At 38.3% G+C, this 23,244-nt stretch overlaps 1 protein-coding gene across 2 annotated transcripts in view; it reads left to right on the top strand.

The window, feature by feature from the left end:
- The window catches only part of AGMO (alkylglycerol monooxygenase), a 200,473-nt gene extending 178,545 nt beyond the window's left edge, over nucleotides 1–21,928 (top strand). For both annotated transcript variants that reach the window (XM_052800848.1, XM_052800857.1), the window contains one exon: nucleotides 20,564–21,928. In XM_052800848.1, the coding sequence (XP_052656808.1) occupies nucleotides 20,564–20,609 (46 nt within the window). In that variant the 3' untranslated portion in view covers nucleotides 20,610–21,928. The remainder of the gene's footprint in view (nucleotides 1–20,563) is intronic.
- The last annotated feature ends 1,316 nt before the right edge of the window (nucleotides 21,929–23,244 follow it).

Here is a 23,244-nt window from a genome sequence, read left to right on the forward strand (position 1 = left end):
ATTCTGTAGCATGTTATTAGATTTTAGCCAGGGCATGAAGAGAAAAGCTGGCTCATACAGCCAGGAATTTGAGGATCTGTAATCCCCTTCTATGTGTGCTTCTTAGAGTGCCACTATGGCTTCTCTGACTTTTGTTGTATATAGCAGTTGTATATTTTGTGATTTTATTACAGACTAAAGTTCAGCAAAGCATTTGGGGAAATATTTTTAGCTTGTGTTATGTTCCATAGGTTTTTCTGGACAAAATATTTGTTTGCATGGTTTCTTATCACTGCAGGAACTGAACTTGATTCAGAAAGTTCTTCCAGTCATATGTTTCTAATACCCATATCCCATGTAACTCCTGTACATTTGTGTTTCATATTGTGGAATTGATATATGTAATGGATTTCTAGTGTATATATATATTTGTTTGTAATGTTCTCATCACTACAATACCTGAGCAGCGATAACAATCCAATTTCCAAATTGGTGCATCATGCCCACTTCACATAGAGGTGACTTACAATACCATATTTGTCCTTTAATGCCCTAGGTAGAGAAAATTACACCCTACCTGTCAGCTCCTCATTTGCACTTCCTTGTCTGTCTGTCTTTTTTTTCTTTCTTTTTGACCCAGAAGCTACTATCATTCAACCATGAGCTAAACTTGTTGAAACCTTCTGATTTTTTAGCCACAGTTTTCCTCCAGGCCTTCAATGACATACCAATATAAATTCCTTTTTCCCTATTCAAAGCCAACATATCACTTATGAAGGAGTTTAATGATATGAGTATATAAATCCTTAATACTGTTTCCATTAGCTAAAATTATTTCTGATCTTTTTGCCCCATAATTTATTCTGATATGTTATCGCCATCCATGTATTCGTAGATGGGGTCCAATGTGACCTGTCCAGGATGGGAACTGGGTATGTGAGGGGTGAGGGGCTGGTACATGATAAAAACAGGCATGTAGTTCCTACAAAAGGTGGGATGCCAGGCCAGGCATTGGTACACAAGTACCAGCAGAGATTGACACAGGCTGCTCTGGTTAAAGGGCAGAGTGACAAGATAGTGATTGAAGAGGCAAAAACTAAAACCAGCAGGGGTTTATTGTTTGTTTTTATTGCTGTTGTTGGTGAGCTTCTTGGTGTAATAGCAGGATGGTAAGCGTAACAATGGAAAGAAAAAAGAGACAGAACTACAAAGGGAGTTATAACTCGTCAATGTGTGACGAGCATTTTCCTCAGCAGAGCAGCAAAAATGAAGTTATGAGAGTTCTGCTGTTCTGTGGAAGAGGTAAGTGTTTATTGTGTTTTATATGTTTATTTGTTATGTGTCCCAAGAGCCTGGGTTTTTATCTTTTTAACTTTTGTAAGCTTAACAGGGGATGTATACTGACATGCAGATGCTGCTGACCTCTTGGCTTTTTGTTATCTCTTTAACATTGAGAAAATAGTACTGACTCACTGTATGAGTAAATAGGCCTTCTTGTGCCACTCTGCATATAGGAGGCAATTTTTGATTCTTTCTGAATGGTGCTTCTTCCACCATATGTTTGACCTGGCGATGGCAGATGGCAGGCCTTTTCTTTCTCCTATAAGGCCTTAGGAAACCTACCATTCCCTGAACTAGGAGCCATCTTTAAGTGAGCACTGGTAGAGTGGTTTGCCTGCTTGCTATGGCTTGAGAAACAGGAATTCAAGTCTCACTCCGTAGAATCATAGAATCATTTAGGTTGGAATAGACCCTTAAGATCATCGAGTCCAACTGTTAACCTAACACTGCCAAGTCCACCACTAAACCATGTCCCTAAGCGCCATGTCTACATGTCTTTTAAACACCTCCAAGGATGGTGACTCAACTACTTCCCTGGGCAGCCTGTTTTAGTGCTTGCTTTTGGTGAAAAGATTTTTCCTAATATCCAATCTAAACCTCCCCTGCCACAACTTGAGACTGGTTTCTCTTGTCCTATCACTTGCTACCTGGGAGAGGAGGCCAACACACACCTCGTTACAACCTCCTTTCAGGTAGTTGTAGAGAGCGATAAGGTCTTCCCTCAGCCTCCTTTTCTCCAGACTGAACAACCCCAGTTCCCTCAGCCGCTCCGCATAAGACTTGTGCTCTAGACCCTTCACCAGCTTCGTTGCCCTTCTCTGGACATGCTCCAGCACCTCAACACCTTTCTTGTAGTGAAGGGCCCAAAACTGACCACAGGATTCAAGGTGCAGCCTCACCAGTGCTGAGTACAGGGGAACAATCACCTCCCTGCTCCTGCTGGCCACACTTTTTCTGATATAGGCCAGGATGCTATTGGCCTTCTCGGCCACCTGGGCACACTGTTGGCTCATATTCAGACAGCTGCCAGCCAACACTCACATGTCCTTTTCTGCCAGACAGCTTTCCAGCCACTCTTCCCCAAGCCCATAGTGTTGCATGGGGTTGTTGTGACCAAAGTGCAAGGACCTGGCACATAGCCTTGTTGAATCTCGTACAATTGGCTTTGGCCCATCGATCCAGCCTGTTCAGATCCCTTTGTAGAGCCCTCAAGCAGGTCAACACTCCTGCCCAACTTGGTGTTGTCTGCAAACTTACTGAGGGTGCACTCAATCCCTTTGTCCAGATCATTGAGAAAGATATTAAACAAAATTGGCCCCAATACTGAGCCCTGGGGAACACCACTTGTGACTGGCCGCCAGCTGGATTTAATTCCATTCACTGCAACTCTTTGGGCCTGGACATCCAGACAGTGTTTTACCCTGGACATCCAGACAGTACAGCGAAGAGTACGCCTGTCCAGTCTATGAGTAGCCATGTTCTCCAGGAGAATTCATTATTTAGGCCAAAGATTGTTCCCAGTCAATAAAGCTGTAAATTTCCATCTGATTATTTCAGCTGGAGAATCAGGGTGGTTGGATACTGTTAAACCTGTGCATGCTTTTGCGTAGTTACCAGTAGCTATAAAAACCGTTGTATTAGACTTGATGCATCAGATAGGTTCAACTGGACTCAAGACAGGAGGGGCAGTTCTTGGAGGCTTCTCAGGAACTGCCTTCCCAAAAGTTGTCAAGCACCTTGTCAAGTTTGTAGAGGGCAGATGTCTGGAATACAATGGGATGTCTTCATACAAGGTTAGACATATGTTTAACATAGATATAATAGAAAATTGAGTTAATAATATGATGCAGACACATCAACCATTTGTAATAAGGCATGATCTGTAGGAAAAGCAGAATCCATAAGAAAATAGCCAAATAATTTTGATTAATAAATCTATTGTGAAGTCATTCTGTTTCCATAAAATTTGTGTATAACAGAAGGGTTGAAATGTGTTGAATAAATTATTCTTATAAAAGTACATCTAAACATACCTTACAGAAACATAGCAAACTTTTTCATTAAGATAAATAATTTTCAACTGCATTTTTAATGCAAAAACCAAGAAAGCAAACTCAATCCACAGTTATATCTTTTGGGTTGATAAGTTCTTCCTCCCTACCCCTCATCTCTGTAATAGGCTCCAGCCATATCAATCCTACACAAGAGCTTTAGTATGTTTTGACAGAATAATGATAGGTGTATATGTGTTTACCCTTGTTTCCTATTTCCAGATACACATGTCATACTACAAATTTTATTTCATTTTTAATCAACCACATCTTCTGCACAATGCCCTGGTTAAGGTTTTACATCATCAGAATGGAACTCTCATTTGATTTGTTTTTTAAGTTAATATATCCCAGTACAATGCTTCCTAAAGAGAACATGGGTTTATGGAGATAGAATCATTAATATAGGTCCGATTGGGGTTTTTACTTTAAAATTGGTTAGCTATGTTAAAGATATATAAATAAATATTACTTCTTTCTCTCACACATTTTCCAGACAATTGTATTTCAGTACTGAATATAAATTCACATAGGAAACAACAGACTTTGAATTCATAAGACTGACAAGCTGCTGGGCAAAATTACAAAAACATGAAAAATATATTTTTCACTTTACTATTTTTACTTGTCCTTATTATGGATGTGTGTGGGAGAAGAACTTTACAATAAGCCCCTTCAAGGCCTGTGTTGTGGTTTAACCCCAGCCAGCAACCAAGTACCATGCAGCTGCTCACTCATTCCCCCCTGCCCTCAATGGGGTGAGGGACAGAATCGGAAGAAAAAAGGTAAAACTCGTGGGTTGTGATAAGAACAGTTTATCAGAACAGAAAGGAAGAAACTAAAAATTATAATAACAATAATAAAATGACAATAATAATGAAAGGATTAGAATACACAAAACAAGTGACGCACAGTGCAATTGCTCAGCAGTCGCTGACTGATGCCCAATTAGTTCCCAAGCAGAGATCTGCCCCCCTGGTCAACTCCCCCCTGTTTATATACTGGGCATGATGTCACGTGGTATGGAATACCCTTTGGCCAGTTTGGGTCAGCTGCCCTGGCTGTGTTCTCTCCCAACTTCTTGTGCCCCTCCAGCCTTCTTGCGCCCCTCCAGCCTTCTTGCTGGCTGGGCATGAGAAGCTGAAAAATCCTTGTCTAAACACTACTTAGCAACAACTGAAAACATCAGTGTGTTATCAACATTCTTCTCATACTGAATCCAAGACATAACACTATACCAGCTACTAGAGAGGAACTCTATCCCAACCGAAACCAGGACAACCTGGTTTGGAAACTACATAGGGATAGCATCGCAAAGTGGCCTTTGCCATTGCTCCACAGCAGCCTGTGGGAGATGCCAGGTCCAGCTCACCCTGAGTGGATAGAGAGATCCTCTGGGAGCCGCTCCTTGTGCTACAGTTCCCCAATATTTTAGCATGGCGTATAGCCTCATGAGCTGGCATAAAGCATGTTGACACAGTTCCTCTTCTGTTGATCATAATCAGCCCTGTAATAAGGTCCCACAGAAAGCTGCTAGCTACAGCTAGAAGAAACCTATGCATTTAAATTCAATCATTGTGTAGGTTTAGTTAATGAAGAACTCGTGTTTCTTTATTCAAAAATACAACATCGGTGTCCAGACTTGTTTGGTGGTTCTTCATTATTGTCTTTGTTCCTGAACACATTTACATAATACTGTAGACTGTGATAAGCTTTCTTTAACGGATAGCTCATTCATTTCTTTTTCTCTGGTTAGTGGCAGCTAGAGCTGCTTTTAAGTCACTTTTTAAACCAGTTAGCTTCTCCTTTATTCCAAAAATCAGTTCTCTGATGGTGTTATTATATCAGTAGTAAATCCCTTTAGATACAGACTAATCTTCCTGCAGTATCTGACAATAATTTCTTTAACAATCAGGAGACTCAATGCCATACTCCAAATTGTCTGTAATATCCTCTCCTTAGGTTCTATTATCTGTCATCACTATAGATGTGCCTATAAGTCTTCTATAAGATTATCTTGTTGCTAAGCTATTTTACTCATCTGGACATCATTTGTTTTATGATGCAATATTTGTTCTCATAGCGAAAAAAATAGGTGGATTTATTTCAGGCTTTCAGGGTTAATCCTGTATTTTTTATGTGCGTACTCCTATAGACTTCAATAAGATTACTTTTGTGTGTAAGGGTTGCAAGATTAGTTCTTGTATCATATATATGTGAATTTGTCAGAAATGTGTCTACGCTTCTGTAACCCTGTTCCCTTTTGCTCTCCTGCTTTAATGATTTTTATGATACCATACTTATTTTCCATATTTTCTGTATGATTCAGTATTTAAGTATGCAAGCTTTCAACAAAAAAGAAAAGTAATGTTGTGTTTTTATAGTATTGCTGAAAGTATGATTTGGCTGATGTATATGCATAACTGCAAAAAGCTTCTATTCTGAGAGTGCTTGAAGGACGTAAAGATAGGAAATACTTTCAATAAAAATTGAATAATTCATTATGAGTCAGTTGAAGGTTAGGTAAATAATTAAGAGATAGCATAGAAAAATATTTCAGATAACTAAACTGAAATTAGATATAAACCTATACTGTTACCTAGGTTAATTCTAGGTTAATTAACCATCAGCAAAACCTCTTTGATCCTTAACAAATACTTGAAAGTTATTACATTCTTATATAAATAAGTAGTGGGGGATTGATTCTTATTGTAAGAAAGGGGCACTTTATCTTGGGCAGCCATCTGACATTTTTAAAGACTTCTGTGACTTAGTTTGGAGAAAAAAGGGAGGATTACTCACTTTTTAGCTGCTAGGGTGTCACATTCTGTGTTATAAATACTAAGACAAGAAAGCAGAAAGATCAGGCACTGGTTCTTTTGGAAGTGCAATGAATGAATTGCAAAGGAGAAAGTGAGACAGGGCAGAATCAAGCTCTAGTGTATAATACAGGCAGAAAAATTCCCATAACTCTTTCCCCGTTTGAACAGTTTTGGGCAAGGTGTGGCTTAAATACAGTAGTTCTTTTTCTGAATTTGTGACTTCCTCACCAGCTCAGACTCACTGGCTTCTCATGGTTTGGTCAAGTGAAACCACTTTCTTCCTCTTGTTCCATTCCTAGAAGGATTCTTACGTGATCTGTCTTGCTGGTGGTTTCTACCTCTAAGAGCGGAGCAGCAGCCTGCGTGGCTGAGCTATGAGATCACCACTCAGAGCAGATCTAACTTCTTATCCTTATGGCTTAGAACTATTGTATGTACCATGCTGGACTTGACTTCACCAGCTTTAAAGCTTCTCTGGTCTGAAGGAGCGCTCAGACACTCAGTAACAGAATACCTTTGTGGAAGCTGTCAAGCCAAAACTATTGCCCTGTCTGGGGAATGTACTGGCTAGGAAAGCAGCTTAGCTCTTAGTGCAAGAACATTGGTAACGCACTTTGATCATTGAGCTGAAGTAGAAATAGGTGTCTGGTGTCTAGGCAGTGATCAAGACAAAACCAACAAAAAATCTTTGGGATTGAATGTAAATGAAAGGTCTTGATGAACAATGGGGTGGACAGGGAGAGCCCTGAGGAAGACTGGTCAGTGGCTGTTCAAGTAGCCTGCTGCAAGTCTTTAAGCAAACGTCATTCAGCCATCTTGTGGGGAGAATGAATGCCTTTTTGATTGTCTGTTGGGGAGAATTACCACTTTTATAGAGCTGCACTTTCCCAAAGCTTTTTGCAGACAACATTGATCATCTGCTTACTTCCTCTGTTGATAGAAGTTTCTTTGTTTCATAGGAAGAGAGGCTGTGACAGAAGGGGCAGGCACTGACTGAGCACTGCAGGTAGCAAACAGGTGCAGCTATGAATGAGACTGACAGAGCTGTCCTTAAAATACGCAAATAAACTAGTGAACTGTAAGCTTAACTGATAGTGCTCCTGTTGATTCACTGAGCAATGAATAACCATTAAATCCAGGGGGTTTACACTCTTATGTATGTCCTGTTCTGCTGTTTACTTATCAGCTATAACTATCTACTGTTCCATTTTTACTTACATTAATTAACTGTGCTTTAATTGGGCTAATTAAGTCCATTTAAGAAATACTTATATAATACTTCAAAAGGTAGAACTGGAGAAAAATGTTGAATAGTGTCAATAGAAGGGCTTCAAACCAGCTATGTAACCTGTCCAGAACAGAAGCATAGACTTTTGACCAAGTATATCTATGAAAAGGTCATTGGACATCAATATGTATAGGCAAAAAATGGTAGATATTAATAATTACTGAACAGTTACTAAACAGTATCATAAGCCACATCCTAATGTAATGTAATTTCGATGAAATTTATGAGGTAGCTGATGTTATATATAATTCTGGGCCAAATCAATATATAATATAACTCTACATGTGTATTTTCTTTAACTTCAGAGACTTACACTAGGGATAAATACAGCCCCACAATTCAAAATCAAAACCATATTATGACATTCAGCCTACAGTCTGATGGAAGAAACAAATCTTTCTAGAAAATGCATAGGGTATATGTATTTTATATATGTGCTTGAATTTCTGTGTACATATATTTATATATATAGATACACACACACACTTCTATGAGCGATACCTTTTCAATAGTAAGCAGTAGCATTTTTTCCCTGAAATAGTCTCTGCTTTCATAATTAAGGTCTTTATCCTGATCACTAAATTTCTGCTCAAGATGGGAAGATGGGGAGCATTAGTGCATGCTCTCACCTTTTTTATAGTTTGAAATGCAGAAAAAAATCCTTTTTCAACATTTTTAGTGTTTAGGCAATCAGTACCTGTGCTGCCAAGGCTTATTGAAAGCAGCTGGATGCCTGCCTCTGTCCTCCCCCTCTCTCGGAACTGCTGCCAGAACAGGTAGTCAGAAACGGAAAGTAGAGAAATATTTGAGCATCTGTGCTCTCTCTCTCTCAGGAAAACAGCTGTGGCTTCCATAGGAAGCACTCATTTTTTCCCATCAGCCAAGACTCTGGATACCCTTGGGTCCAGTTTTGGCACAGCAAGCCAAGTAGGATGCAGTTTATGGCTTAAAACTTACGAGAGAAACCGTTCAGGCGGTCCCATCCCTGGCAGAACATTGAGAGAAATTCCCCAGGCTGCAAGCCACATGTGGGCCTCTGACCTTTTATTAGCACACCATGGGAGAGGTTAACAATTGTTGAGACTTCAGTCCTCCCTTTGACATACAAATACAACAATACCAAGTAGGCTTTCCAAGACAAGCATATTTAGGGCACAACATCCTTTTTAATCTAGGATTCAACATGGGGGGGGGGGGGGCAAAAAATTAACCCAAAAACTTATTCTAAGAAAAGGATATATTTCTATAAAACTGAAGCCTGGATTGGTGTTTTTTCCAACATTCTGCAACAGTTAATTATATAGTGATTTCTGACTTTTAAAACCAACATAATCATGAGACGGAAATAAATTCTGACACCATTTTCAGCTCTTCCTGTGGTCAGTGCCATGAGTTATGGAACTAAGATTGCTCAATAGCTGGAGCGGTGTAAGAAATGCTTGCAGTTATCTGATTTTTAAGGATTTCTGTTGTGGTTATCCAAGTACATAATTGCTGAGATTAAAAAAAAAGAAGGTACAAATTCAGAATTTTTTTATATGAAAGAAAAAAATCACAGAGGGCCAACTCTGTGCCTTTTTGACATGCCTTTGTCTTCTCAGCATTACTGTAGTGAATGAAACTTAGTTTTTATTAAGACAGGGTTTGGAAAGTAACTCCTTTTTGGGGAAACAGAATCATTGTCTGTTTTGCAGCTAAGGAGCAGTAAAGACTAAAGTGTCTTGCTATACGCTGCCTAATCTATGGCAAAGAATATAGATTGAATACCTCAGCATCCCAGGCTTTTACTGTAACTCTGATTATTCTTTCAGTCTTCAAGGCAAATTATTTTGACTATGCAGTCCCATGGTTTTAATGTTGAGAGTATGCTGAGTATAAAATAGGGGTGAGCTAGCTCATGCTTCTGCCGGTAGTCTGCAGCTATCGTCTGAAGAACGAATGCAAGCTGATCTCTAAATGTAATAATCGTATGACTGCTCTGACGGGAAGCAGGTTCAACCCTGTCCAATGCCAGAAACTGAAAAAAAAAAAAAATTAAAGCAGCAGCAGATCCTGCTTTTTGTCCTTTTACTAAGGTGACAGCTGCATCTGAGAATGAAATCGGTGAAGTCTTGCACAAGGTTAGTTATTGCAAAAAAATAGTCGCTAAGTAATGGTTGTTCCATGTGCTAAGCAGCCTCATCTTTATTAACCACTGTTGGGAAAGTAGAACTTAGCGAATGTTAGTTAGAGGTGAGGAGTCCTTTTGCATTCATTTTGAATAAACAGAAATACCGGGCTGGTGGGGAGCCTGCACTGAAGAAGGATCAAGTACAGCTACACCGTAGACACATGCCTATCTAACCATTTACATACCTTTTGCAGCTTCCTTACATAGCTGATTCCAATGCTATACCATCCTTATAGCCAGCTATTATCTAATGAAAATTTTAGTTAAAAAAATTGTTGTTGTTGTTGTTTTTGTTACCCTGAGCAGTAGCTTATTATCTTCTTTTGGTTTTGTATTATTCTTTTACATGTCAGAAAATTTATCTTATTGCCCCTCCTGAGTCTTTTTTTTTTTTTCTTTTTTTCTCCCCTCAGAAATTCACAGTAGCATTGCTTCAAGCTTTCCTACAGGTCAGCTTTTCTAAACCTTTTATCATTCTTGTTGTCTACTTCATGACTATATCCAGCTTATCTATGTTTTCCTTAAAGACTTCATCACCATTCAGTAGGCTGGATCAATACCTATGGGCTACATAAAATGCTTCTGTTAATATCTTCCACATTGATACTGCATATGGTTGAGACATGTTTTGTTTTTGAACTGCTCCAACTCTCCAATTTTGTTCTGATGTACTCCTCACAGCATATTTGTGTATTTGGTTTCTCTTCAGTCTAGTATCTTCCATTTCTATTAAGTTACACATTTTCTCCAGTATCTCCAGATTTTTTAAAAACTATTATGAAATCTCCTCCTGTTTTCCAGGAAAAGAAAGATGTTTCATAGGTTTTCTGTATTTTAGAAATGTTGTGATATACATGCCTGTTTTTTCATCTAAATTCTGATTTCCCTCTCATTTTGTGATATAATAATTGATTCTTCCTTTCTGGAGGTTTCTTCTTCCACTCAGTTCTGTACCCTCCACACAGACGTTTCATTTGGACCATATTCCCCTAGTTTTCCTAGTAGAAAGTCACATGGATCACTTCCATTAATTTTATTTCTTTTTTTCTATGAGCTAATTAAATAATACAACTACATTGGCTTGACATAATGAGTAGGAATATCAGAGATTTAGCCCATTTGAATATATCTGTGGTTAATGTCAATAACAACAACTTTTATATAATCAAAAGATGGTGAGTTTTGGGAATAGGAGTTTCCCTGGACAAAAATAGAAGCAACAAGCCAGAACACAGGAAGAATGTCTTGAGAGCAAGCAAGCAAGCAAGACACCAATAGCCAGAAGATGTGCTTTTCCATGTAAAGGGATGGACAGAGGGCTGGACTGACCTCAGCATATTTTTCTGCTCCTTGGAACGTAAAAACAGGCATAGTTTACTGCTTTTGGCCTCAAAAGAGGGTTGGCCGGCAGGATGGGTGTGTTCTGTCTATCTTTAACTTGGACCCGCCTAGTGGATGAGGGAAAGGCTGTCGATGTTATTTTCCTAGACTTCAGCAAGGCCTTTGATACTGTCTCTCATGGCATACTCCTGGAGAAGCTGGTGTCTTGTGGCCTGGATAAGTGCACTATTCACTGGGTGAAAAACTGGCTGGGTGGCCGAGCCCAGAGGGTAGTGGTGAATGGGGTGAAATCCAGTTGGCGGCGGGTCACGAGTGGTGTTCCCCAGGGCTCGGTGTTGGGCCCTGTTCTGTTTGATATCTTTATTGATGATTTGGATGAGGGGATTGAGTGCACCCTCAGCAAGTTTGCAGATGACACCAAGTTGGGAGGCAAGGTCGATCTGCTTGAGGGTAGGGAGGCTCTACAAAGAGATCTGGACAGGCTGGATCGATGGGCTGAGGCCAATTGTATGAAGTTCAACAAGGCCAAGTGCCGGGTCCTGCACTTCGGTCACGGCAACCCCATGCAGCGCTACAGGCTTGGGGAAGAGTGGCTGGAAAGCTGCCCGGCAGAGAAAGACCTGGGGGTGCTGGTTGACAGCCGGCTGAATATGAGCCAGCAGTGTGCCCAGGTGGCCAAGAAGGCCAGTCGCATCCTGGCCTGTATCAGGAACAGTGTGGGCAGCAGGAACAGGGAGGTGGTTGTTCCCCTGTACTCGGCACTGGTGAGGCCGCACCTCGAGTCCTGTGTTCAGTTTTGGGCCCCTCGCTACAGGAAAGACATTGAGCTGCTTGAGCGTGTCCAGAGAAGGGCAACCAAGTTGGTGAGGGGCCTGGAGCACAAGTCTTATGAGGAGCGGCTGAGGGATCTGGGGTTGTTCAGTCTAGAAAAGAGGAGGCTGAGGGGAGACCTTATCGCTCTCTACAACTACCTGAAAGGGAGTTGTAGTGAGGAGGGTGTTGGTCTCTTCTGTCAGGTGTCTGGAGATAGGACAAGAGGAAATGGCCTCAGGTTGAGGCAAGGGAGATTTAGGTTAGATATTAGGAAAAATTTTTTTACTGAGAGGGTTGTCAAACATTGGAATGGGCTGCCCAGGGAAGCGGTTGAGTCACCATCCCTGGAGGTATTCAAAAAGCGAGTGGATAGGGTACTCCAGGGCATGGTTTAGGGGGCGTGGTTAATGGTTGGACTTGATGATCTTGAAGGTCTTTTCCAACCGAAATGATTCTATGATTCTATGATTTTTCCTTTATGGTATCAATGAATATTAACCCATTTCCTTCATTCAGAAATTGTTTTTTTTTTCTTTGGTTGGTTTTTTCTTTGATTGGTTGGTTTGGTTTGGCTTGAGTTTTTTATGCTGAGAACAGCCTTCTATGTTCTCCATTTTTCAATGAAAGGATTCATTTCTCCTTACAAAATGCTGGCTTTAAGAGCAATCTTTGTCTCAAATGACTTTTAGCCTTGATCTTCCTCTGTCTTTCTTGAATACTTTGCTGTTGTTTGTTCACTGTGCTGGAAATCCCTTCTGCTTGTCACTCAATTGTTTTATTCCTCTCTGCACATTCTTACTCCTTTCTTTCACGTTTGCCATTAGTCGCAGTAGCCAGCTTTTTCCTATCACTTCTTTTCAACATCTGCAGCAAAGTTTTTCCCGTCAGTGATCTAATGTCTGTGGGTTATAGTTAAAGGCTGGGATTATTATTTTTTTTTTTTCCCCACACAGTGGAAAAATTCCCATTTTGGAGCTTGTAGCTAGTCAACTTTCTCTCAAGAGGCTATGTAGTATAGCAGTGAGTGGAGATCTTCCACTTTGCACCCACCTTTGTCAGAGCTCTCCAGGCTGTCAGAGCGCTCTTGTTTCTGTTCACCACCCTGCCAGGGTGCTTACGCACAATAGCCACACTCTGAAATGAAACCCTCTCTGTAGAAACATACAATATTTTATCTCTGCTAATGATGGAGAGATTGGACGCTGACTTACCTAACATTTTTCCTGCAATGTCAGTATAGTATTGTATTAAACTGACATAAAAATGAAGGGATTGAAGAGATTGAATTATCTATGTAGATGCTTATTTGGTGAATGTTGCATAGCTAAGTAATATCCAGTCCAAATTCGGAAATGCTATGTTTAGCAATTCTTCTTCTGTGTTCAAACTACAATCATTTTTTTTCTGTAGCTGTAATTTTCCTGTATTTTCAAGCAAGAATGCAAGCATAAAGGAGACATCCCTCCTGCATGGACTCCTTTAAATGAATTTGTCCTGTCTTTTAAGTAAAAACTTACTTCAATGCAGGATTAAGCAGTACAGTACCTAAACTTTTCTTAAACCCATGACTGTATAAAAAGAATACCCTTACTCTTATCCCAGAAATATACATGTCTAGCCTTTCTCACATAGAATAATTCATTTAAAGGCATTCAATTCTTTAAACCTAAGAGAACAGTTTGAATTTGATTAAATATAAGATCTCTGCAGTAAACTATAGATTAAACTAAAATGAGCTTCGTGTATCTTGAATAAGGGAGATTAAACTGCTCTTTACATATAATTTAAATAATATCTTATAAAGTGAAATAGTTCTTTGCAGATGTCTGTTTTACCTTCCAACTTGTTTGAGCTATAAGTGATGCAATTGGGTGTATGTAATTATGCTACAGCTGCTGACAGGCATAAAAGTAAATGAGATGTTTCATCTCAGTGGGTACATTTCCTGTTTAAATGTTTAAGAAAATAAACTCGACAGCTTTAGCCAACCTGAGACAGGACTATCTCAAATATTTCATTTCTGCAATGAACAGCTATTAATAACTCTTTCAATCTCATTTGGCCTGTTAACCTGCAACAGATTAAACTGATATGTTTACAGATTGAGTAAGTTTTGTCACCTTAACTTCTATGAAAGCTTTATTTTTAATTGTTCATTTAAAACATAATAATTGAGAAAATGTCCATGCCTGTTGTTTGTCAACTTTGAGGGAAAATGGAGTGTGAAAAATTGCAGAATATTTAAAATAAAAAAGGTGAAACTCAGAATTAAGATCTTCTAAAACTGTTGATCTTTGAACTTATTTTTCAGTACTGTGTTGTCAAAAATGAAACTAAAGCAATATGAAAGAACAATAAACAGAAATTCTAAAATATTACTATACTCTGGAATGTGTAACAAAGTGTATATTTTGTTTACAGGTTTTATGAAATTTTTTAAGCTCAGATAATGATTGACAATTTATAATTACTAAATATTTTTTTTAAATGTATTTGCAAAACAATGAAACAGACTTGGTCCAGAAGTTATTTTTAAATGTTCATTGAACAGCTGAAGTGACTTTTTTGTTTAACAGGGTTTAACTTTGGGGACAACTTGAAATGGCTAAACATTTTAGAATGATCTAGGAATTTATAGATGGCATTAGGTAACACTGTGGGAAGTATTCTCAGATGTTTCAGTAAAATATTGTAAAACAAATTCATACTGAAGAGATGCAGAGAGTTGATGTATATGTTAATGAGTATAACGTTGATACTGTTTCCACCTTGCATTAGCTCATTGCAAGGTGAAGATTTAGTAATCATTAACATGCTTTGTAGTTCCTATTCACATGACTGACAGCAAAGCTTCCCACTTTAGTGGGGTTTTTTGTCTTTTGGGGAATGAGGTAAAACCTTCCTAATCCTAGTGCTTAGGTTGTGGATTATGCTGTGACCCAAGAGAGAAGGAATTTCATAGGTAACAGTTCAATAGGATACATATATCTACACAAGTGATTTGAGAGGTAGTGGGCTGGCTTCTCCAGAGTGAAGGATGTGATGCAAGATACCATGCTGGATGCACATAAGCCATTTTAGGTCTAAATATAACTGTAATAGTGCTGCCTGTGTAAAAATCCCCATGTATTTAGGTGAGGGATGTGACTTACTAGCTTGTGTGCAATGCCAGGAAAGACAGAGTCAACCTGGTGCTGTGCTGAGAGAGATTTAGCAGCTTATGTCCTTGCTAGCTCAGGCATCTCTGCAGTGCACTTGATTTCATAGTGGGGATGTGCCCAGCTGTGAAAGCAACTGAGGACTATATATCCTTTCTCCAGATCTTTCTTTGTATTTCCTGGATAGGTAATATAAGCCTTTTAAGGTATGGGGGCTTTTGCAGCCTATGTTTTCATACATTATCTAGCTTTAGAGTCTCAGACCATATTTTAATAAAAGAAGGAATGTTTAAAGCATTTAACAGAATAGGAAGGAGATGTATATATCACTTCTCTATTATGTTCTCATTATCTATTAATAATAAAGTATAAAACTAATGAGGTATATCATGGTAGCAAGAAACCAGTCTATGAGTGAACTATCAATATGCTTTGTGGGGGTTGAAGATACTTGTCTTAATCCTGTGTGCCAACAGTCTCTTAATACACACCTTGTTCTAGGTCAGGGACATGCTGAATCTGCGAGGTATGTGCTGCACCAATAGTCTGAATGTGTGTCATGAACCGTTATGGAGAATTTCCAGACATCCTGCTACTTTTACAGAAATCTTGGACAAATGCTGTGAAGCCACTACTATTGTAGTTGTCCCTGTTCCCTTCTATCCACAGTTCCGTCACCAAAAAAAAAAAAAAAAAAAAAAAAAAATCAGCTTCCCACTACCTTCTCCATATATTTCCAACTATATGGAAAGCATCACACAGAGAAGGAACCTTCTTGTTTCTTGGTTTCCCTTTCCAGGTATTGTTATTGCAGCTTTTTTGCTAGTGCAATCTTCTTGATCTCTGCATTGTACAAGATTAGTGATTCCTGGATCTGCTGTTAATGCCATGGCATTTCTCTACTAGCCTCAGACTGCTCATCTCCAAACATTGCACTAAGAATGAAGATCTATGCATTTGTTACCCAAATCCTGACTTCCAGAAATAGTGAACTTCTTTCCCTATTTCTGAGACATGTATTTTCTATCTCTGTGTAGTTCAGCACCTGAAGCAGTCCTGTGTAGAGAAGTGGGAAAACAGTGATGGTATTAATGAAAACTGCACCATTTAGGTACTTGTGAAAACTGGAGTAGTTTATTCAACCATTTTGCTATTAATATTAGTATTTTTTATTAACTGTTATATCAGTTCATTATCTCCATCTTTACTAGAAAAGGACAATTACATTACCCAGACACAGCCTTCTCAGGTAAAGTCTAAAAATTACTCTATCATTAATATTGATAGTATGAAATGATTTCTGGTGGATTTGAAGAAGCTGTGTCCAGATTTGTAGATAAAATATAAAAAGAACCTTAATCATGTTTGATTTGCAGTATCAGTTAAACAATTCTCAGCATCACATTGAGAGGGCTCATTGTTTATCACATTTGCCAGTACCAAGTCCACTTTATGATGTGAAGAGCCAGCCTAATGAAGTATGTGGATGAGCTGATCTTCCCAAGCCCTCTCCAGAGCTAGGAATACATTGCCCAGCACAGAGGTGTTCAGAGAAGTCACTGTCATAAACACACCCATTCCTATGGTGTTGTACCCCAGACATAGCCAATTTGTTGCACAGTTGCAGACTGTCTCTGCAGTGAAATTTGGAGTGAACATGTCTGGGAAGAATCTGAAAAACATCAGAGAATCATTGAATGATTTAGGTTGGAAAGGATCTGAGGTGGTGTGGTTTGAGCTTTCCCCCCCCTTAAAGCAGGGCTATCATTGGATGGTGGTCTGCATTTCTACACCAATGTCTAAAGCCTTCTAATTCTATCCAGATGAAATCTGCAAGAGGAAAGATACTATGTCTAGGCAACTCAAATATAGAAAGCCATTACAAAAGAGAAAATGGCAGAAAATAACATTAGTGATCAGCAACAAAGTTAATCATGCAGAAGTGGGTACCTGAATTTAGCTAATGATTTTAAAGTTCTTTACAGCCTAATAAACTTTGATCACTCCAGTGGGAGTTTCCTGTGAAGAGCAGACTAAGTCCTGCAGTCAATCCATTAGTTAAGCTATCTTTGTTCTTGTGAATAATGTTATTTACATTTCTGTAGGCTTATTCAGAGAGAGAATACAGGCTGTATGGAAGTAGAAAGGCTGTATGAAAGGAGGTAATGTAAATATTTGGAAGAAGACTGTCCTCTTCCAGCAGTCTAAAGGACAGTGTATAATTAATCTGTAGTTACTTCAACAGGTAAATGTAACAAGTGCTTATATTAAGGTGGCAAAATTTTGCATTTAACTTTGTTGGATATATGGTTGTGAGAAATTCTGCTTTTAGGCCTAGCTGTTCTGTATATGACCACTGTCCAGAGTAATTTTTCATCTGAAGACAGAAGTGAAACTATTTTTCTTATGTAATATTCTTTGTGGGGGAACTTTTCTCAGTGTAAAAATAGAAAATGTATACTATTTAACTCTATCTTTTTATTTCAAAACTGGCTGAATTAGGAAACCATGAATATTTTTATCAAAGGTCAAATATTAGTTGGTTTGGACAATATAAGAAGGAATGAGAATTTCTGTGACAATAATTTAGAAACTGCAAAGGAAAAAAAAAAAAAAAACCACACAAAGCCAAAACCCAACCTGTTAGGGTATGAGAGAGTTGAACGGGAAATACAAAATATCTGCACATAGGATTCAGGAAATATGTTTTCCCGAGGGCATTAGGAAAATACTGGTCAACTGTAGTTCAGGTTGCGTGGTGGAATGCTCTTCTGCTGCTTCCTGCTGCCCACACTATTGTCTGCTCAAAATTCTGTCACGTATCGTCTCGACTTTCCATTGCTGACATCACCCGATTGCACCATTTGTTCAAGTGGGTCAAGCCCTGTAAGTCCAAAGTGTGCAGTAGCAATCAAAAGAAACTGAACTCCAACCTACACAGCAAGTTTCTGCTTGGTAGCCCCATACAGCTGGCTCTGTTCAGGGTAGGTCAGCATTCTAACAGTAGAGCCAGCCAGAATGGCTGTCATGCAAGGGATGATGTGGCCCCTTAATTTTTTTCCCTGATGTTTGAGTTTTTCTCAAACCCCACCCCTCACAACCTTGCAGCATTATTGCTTCATGAATACGTTATTGCCATCGAGTACTGGCAGTCCTGACATTGATAGGCAGTGAATCAATACTTTTATAGAATCATGAAGCCAAACTAGTTCTGCAGATCCACAATGTGCAGTATGTAGGTTTTCATTCTGGATGTAATAACTGCAATTTGAAATAAGCCCCCACAAGTATTGAGCATGCTTTAAGAAATTCACAATAAAGAATTTAATTAAGAAAGAAAAAACTGCATCACTCCATTTTAAAAGAAAAATTCACCTGAGATGTTTTTTTCATTTTTGGGCTATAATAGCAATAACCATCTTTAGCTGAGGACATTTCCTGAGGCTTAATGGCCCATGGCTGTGCTTCTTCAGGTGATCATCATCTCCCAGCAGTCATTAATCCCCTACAAATGCCCTGCACTTCAGTCATTAAATGTGCTTAAACGTGCTTCTTCTGAAAATGAAATACTTCTATATTTAATGCATCTTCCAGGAATAGGAGTGATCTTTCTGAGGTGAGGAATGAAAGGAGTTTAGTAACGTGTCAGAGAAGTACTAATTATGACAAGTGGATAAGATCTGTTTCCGGAGATAGCTCAACAAAGAATTTTTCCACAGTAAGAGCATGTTATATGTAAGTCATCATTTTATGTATGTCACAATTCACACTCATCCCAATTACATAACAGCCAAATCAGAAATTCAAATAGTTATTTGTAGTTGGTTTTCTTCTATGGGTCATCTCAGCATAGAAATAAAATATCTCACAAAACACAGACAGTGTGTGCCTGCAGCACTGCTTAAAAAGTCTTTCCATTCCATAGCTGTAAAATAGAGCTATGCAGTTTTACAAGGTGTTTGTGATAATGCAAGGAAGAAAAAAAAAAAAAGTAGTTAAATCTTTCATACCTAAAGGTCTGAAACTCTTGTAAGTAAGTCTTCTGGTGAGAATTTTATGAGGCTTTCTTACAAATGGGACCACAAATACAGCACCAACAGTGCCATCAGAAGTTTTAAACACAGTAGACAGCCTACCCTTGCTCAAGTAGAATTAAAGACTTCAATGAAAATAAAGAGAATTTGTCTTGATACTGGTTGAATGGGGATTGGATTTTTTTTTCCTTTGGAATTCTACTTATTGATACATTGTGTTATTTCCATCTTGTGCTGCGAAGTATGTAATGTATAGATTACATGAAGCCTGTACATGTCCCAAACAAGTTGTGAGAGGGATCAGACCTGATCCCATTACATTCCCTTCAATGAGTGCAAAATTAGTACATTTTCGGTATTATGGTCATTTATTATTTATATTGGACACTCAGCTCTCATGTACTTCAGTGACTGTGTAGATGAGGACAGAAGTAGATTTTTGGGCCATGCATTGTTAAATGTTGAATGTTAAATGACGTTAATGTTGAAATTGGAGCTCTCTGGTCAGTACCTTTTGATTGCAGATTAACCTGAAAGAAGAATTATTATAACCTGACCCCCAAACTCCTTTTCTTTTCAATTTTCTCTGTCCCTTCAAATAAACAAAAAATCACGTGAACAAAATATCTTTCAGTATAAATGGAATGTTTTGTTTAACTCACAGTAAAAAAATTCACTTACTTCAGTAACCCATAACAACTGCCTTAATTTTGCAATTTTCTGATTTAGAGAAAATTTTCTACATGAAAGACGTAGGTTTCTTTCAGAAAATTTAAAATACAAAATTTCACATACACAGATGTGCACACACTTTTTATCTTTCTTTCTTGGTTTTTTGGACAAAGCTATTACCTGAATTAGACTTTACTCTGCAAGTATTCCTGCTCATCCCAAAGCAGTTTTCAGCAAATAAACTAATTAAAAATAAAAAATTGGATCTCTCATTAAAATTCACTGACTAAAAAAAAAAAAAAAGATGCACAGAGCCAAGGACAAGATAAAGAGTATTACATCTTTAAGTTGTTTGCAGTCTGGTTTATATCTCATCATAAATAGCAGGTTGGGGAATAAGTACTGATCCATTGTACTGCAGCCAGAACACTTCTTTTGCCATAGATTCTCTTTAAGTCTACTTTGGGTATTTGTACCCTACCATGCGATTTACAATGTCAGCATTCTTCAGACTATTTGTCAAAAAAAACAGTTAACTTTTTTGCACCTACCTTCTGTCACAGCTGGTGTCATTATTGTCCTGTCTTATTATATATGATTCTGAGTACTCCAAATCCAAACTCAATTACAAAGTAAGGAAGGTCATGCAGACTTTGCCAGTTACCTTGTTTTGGTACCATTCAGAAAGAACAAATTCAAACAGGAATGTACACAATAAAGAGTAATAGAAAAAAGAAAGCATACATTCCTAAAGTGAACTTATCAGTATGCCTAGAATTCTTGTATAGTTTTCTATTCAGGAGCTCTCGTTTTTCACCCATTCATTATATTTGCAGATAAGTATAATTTAAAAAATCTTATATTTTGTTTCTCATTTTAAATTCTGTGTTGTAGGTCTTGTTTTCCCTCTGCGCTGCATTCTGGGGAATCCAAATTATGAAGCGGATCACTTCATCCAAAGATAAACATCACTGAAAGAGCAGTTCTAACATCACTAATTATGGAAACAGCACTTTGGAATAACCTTCTAAGTTCCTTGGAATTAATCAGCCATGAATCTTACTGAATCGCAATCATTTTACTTATGATAGGAGAGGTTTGTGATTTTATATGAAAGTTTGAAAGATTCATTAGGACATGTATTCATTTTTATTTGATTTCAAAAAAAATATTTAATTTCCTTCCAATTTAAATAAAATGTTTGTTCACAACGTATATTTTTACATTCAAAGGATTACAAGTCTTAGAAACCATGTAAAACAAATTGCATTTTTGCAGTGATTTTGGTAGCAATCATACGTGAAAAGTATTTTTCACAAGAGGAATAATTAAAATCATATTTGTTGTAACCTGGTATAAAGTGACTGACTGTCTTCCTATTGAGGCTAAACATAAACATATGTGAATGTCAGTTTTTCCGTAATGATTGAATTACACTAGAATCTCAATGTCATGCCCAATTCGTTATTCATAACATACAGCTACGTGAGGATGAGTAGTCGAGGCAAGAAAATGATTAAAAACAGCATGATAAAATAACTCGAACTAGTATGACTTGAAACATCTTCAATAAAATTGGCTGATATATATGTTGTATAATGCAGACTTACAGTTTAGACTGAATTATTTAAGGAGTACACCTGTAGCTGCCAACTTTAGATACTGATCAGGCCAGCACTTACATATGGGTATCCCATTGACTAATGTTACTCACGTGACAAAATATTTGCAAGGCTGGGCCCTTAATTTCTCATAATTTCCTGCTGGGGTGATCTCAGGGGAGATGCAAGTCTTGTCTTTCAGGAGCTGTTGGAAAGATGGTTTGTACTAAGACAGGAAAATTAAATACAAATGGTAAAGGGAGTCTCCAAACAGCAGGACTGGCAAAAATACTAGAGCTAGGTTGTTTTTCTTTCCTCACACTCTTCCAACTTTTTATTTGGCTCCAAGACTTTTAGAAGTGCTTAAAGTCAAGTAGCTAAAAAATGTAGGCTGTCTTGCATGCCTCAAACTAGTAATAATACCTGGATTAAAAAATGGATTTAAGTTTGGGTGGGTTTTTTTTCCCATTCCATTTTCCTTTAAGGTGTTAATGACATGCTAACAGACATCTCAGATTTAGACAGATAGCCTACTGTTAATTAACCCATATTTTCAGTCTCTAGCTGTAACAGATGCCACTGTCTACATAATTGGATATTTCCAATAAATTGTCAGAAACACAATAATGTTATAGAAATAAAATTGATCCAATGTTTAGTGATAGTATCACCTTAATTTTATATAATTTTTTATTTTGAAACACAAGTTTTAAGTTACTCCATTTGTGTATCAGATGCCTTGTGCCTATCACTTTCTGTTCGAAGACCTTGAAATATTTGACAGAGAAAGTGGGTGTTAGTTTGATTAGAGGTACTAATACCTGGGATGCAAAGTAAGGATAATACCTTCCTAAACTGAAGGTGTGTTTAAATAGAGGACTTGTGGATCTTCTTCACTTTATATAATGAGAATGAAAAATAATGAAAAAACTGGCCCATGAAAAACTGTCGTGGTTTAACCCCAGGCAGCAACTAAACACCACGCAGCCGCTCACTCACTCCCCCCCCCCCACCCAGTGGGATGGGGAAGAAAATCAGGAAAAAGAAGCAAAACCCGTGGGTTGAGATAAGAACAGTTTAATAGAACAGAAAAGAACAAACTAATAATGATAATGATAACACTAATAAAATGACAACAGTAATAATGAAAGGATTGGAATGTACAAATGATGCGCAGTGCAATTGCTCACCACCCGCCGACCGACACCCAGCCAGTCCCCCGAGCGGCGATTCCCAGCCCCCACTTCCCAGTTCCTATACTAGATGGGACGTCACATGGTATGGAATACACCATTGGCCAGTTTGGGTCAGGTGCCCTGGCTGTGTCCTGTGCCAACTTCTTGTGCCCCTCCAGCTTTCTCGCTGGCTGGGCATGAGAAGCTGAAAAATCCTTGACTTTAGTCTAAACACTACTGAGCAACAACTGAAGACATCAGTGTTATCAACATTCTTCACATACTGAACTCAAAACATAGCACTGTACCAGCTACTAGGAAGACAGTTAACTCTATCCCAGCTGAAACCAGGACAAAAACCTAGAAGAAATAAGATTTTAGATACTTGCTGAGAAGTTTAATTCAAACTTTTATTCATAACAAGGTAGGCTTCCAATGTCTTTTTAAGAAATGGATAAATACAGTTACATACCTCTGAGTTCCAGAGTGGAAATATAATCTCATGACTAACACACAGGTGTGACAGCCAGGAGCTTTCTCTGGTACTACCAGTTCTGACCAAAACTTGTCATCTCTTTGCCTGAATTTCCCCATCTGTGGAATGGGGGTGATGGCAATACTGATGGTTTCTCTCACCATAATCAAATTATTGCTTTTGGGATCTTTTCCTTATGAAGCTATTCTAGGATATTTAAGAAAATGACAGAATCTGATTCCAGAAGTACAACACAATCTACAAACTTCTTATGTGACACTTAAGTTAGTGTACCTATATTTTCAAAATTTGTAATAGTGACAT

Source organism: Harpia harpyja, chromosome 1, assembly GCF_026419915.1.
Source record: "Harpia harpyja isolate bHarHar1 chromosome 1, bHarHar1 primary haplotype, whole genome shotgun sequence".
NCBI lineage: Eukaryota > Metazoa > Chordata > Aves > Accipitriformes > Accipitridae > Harpia > Harpia harpyja.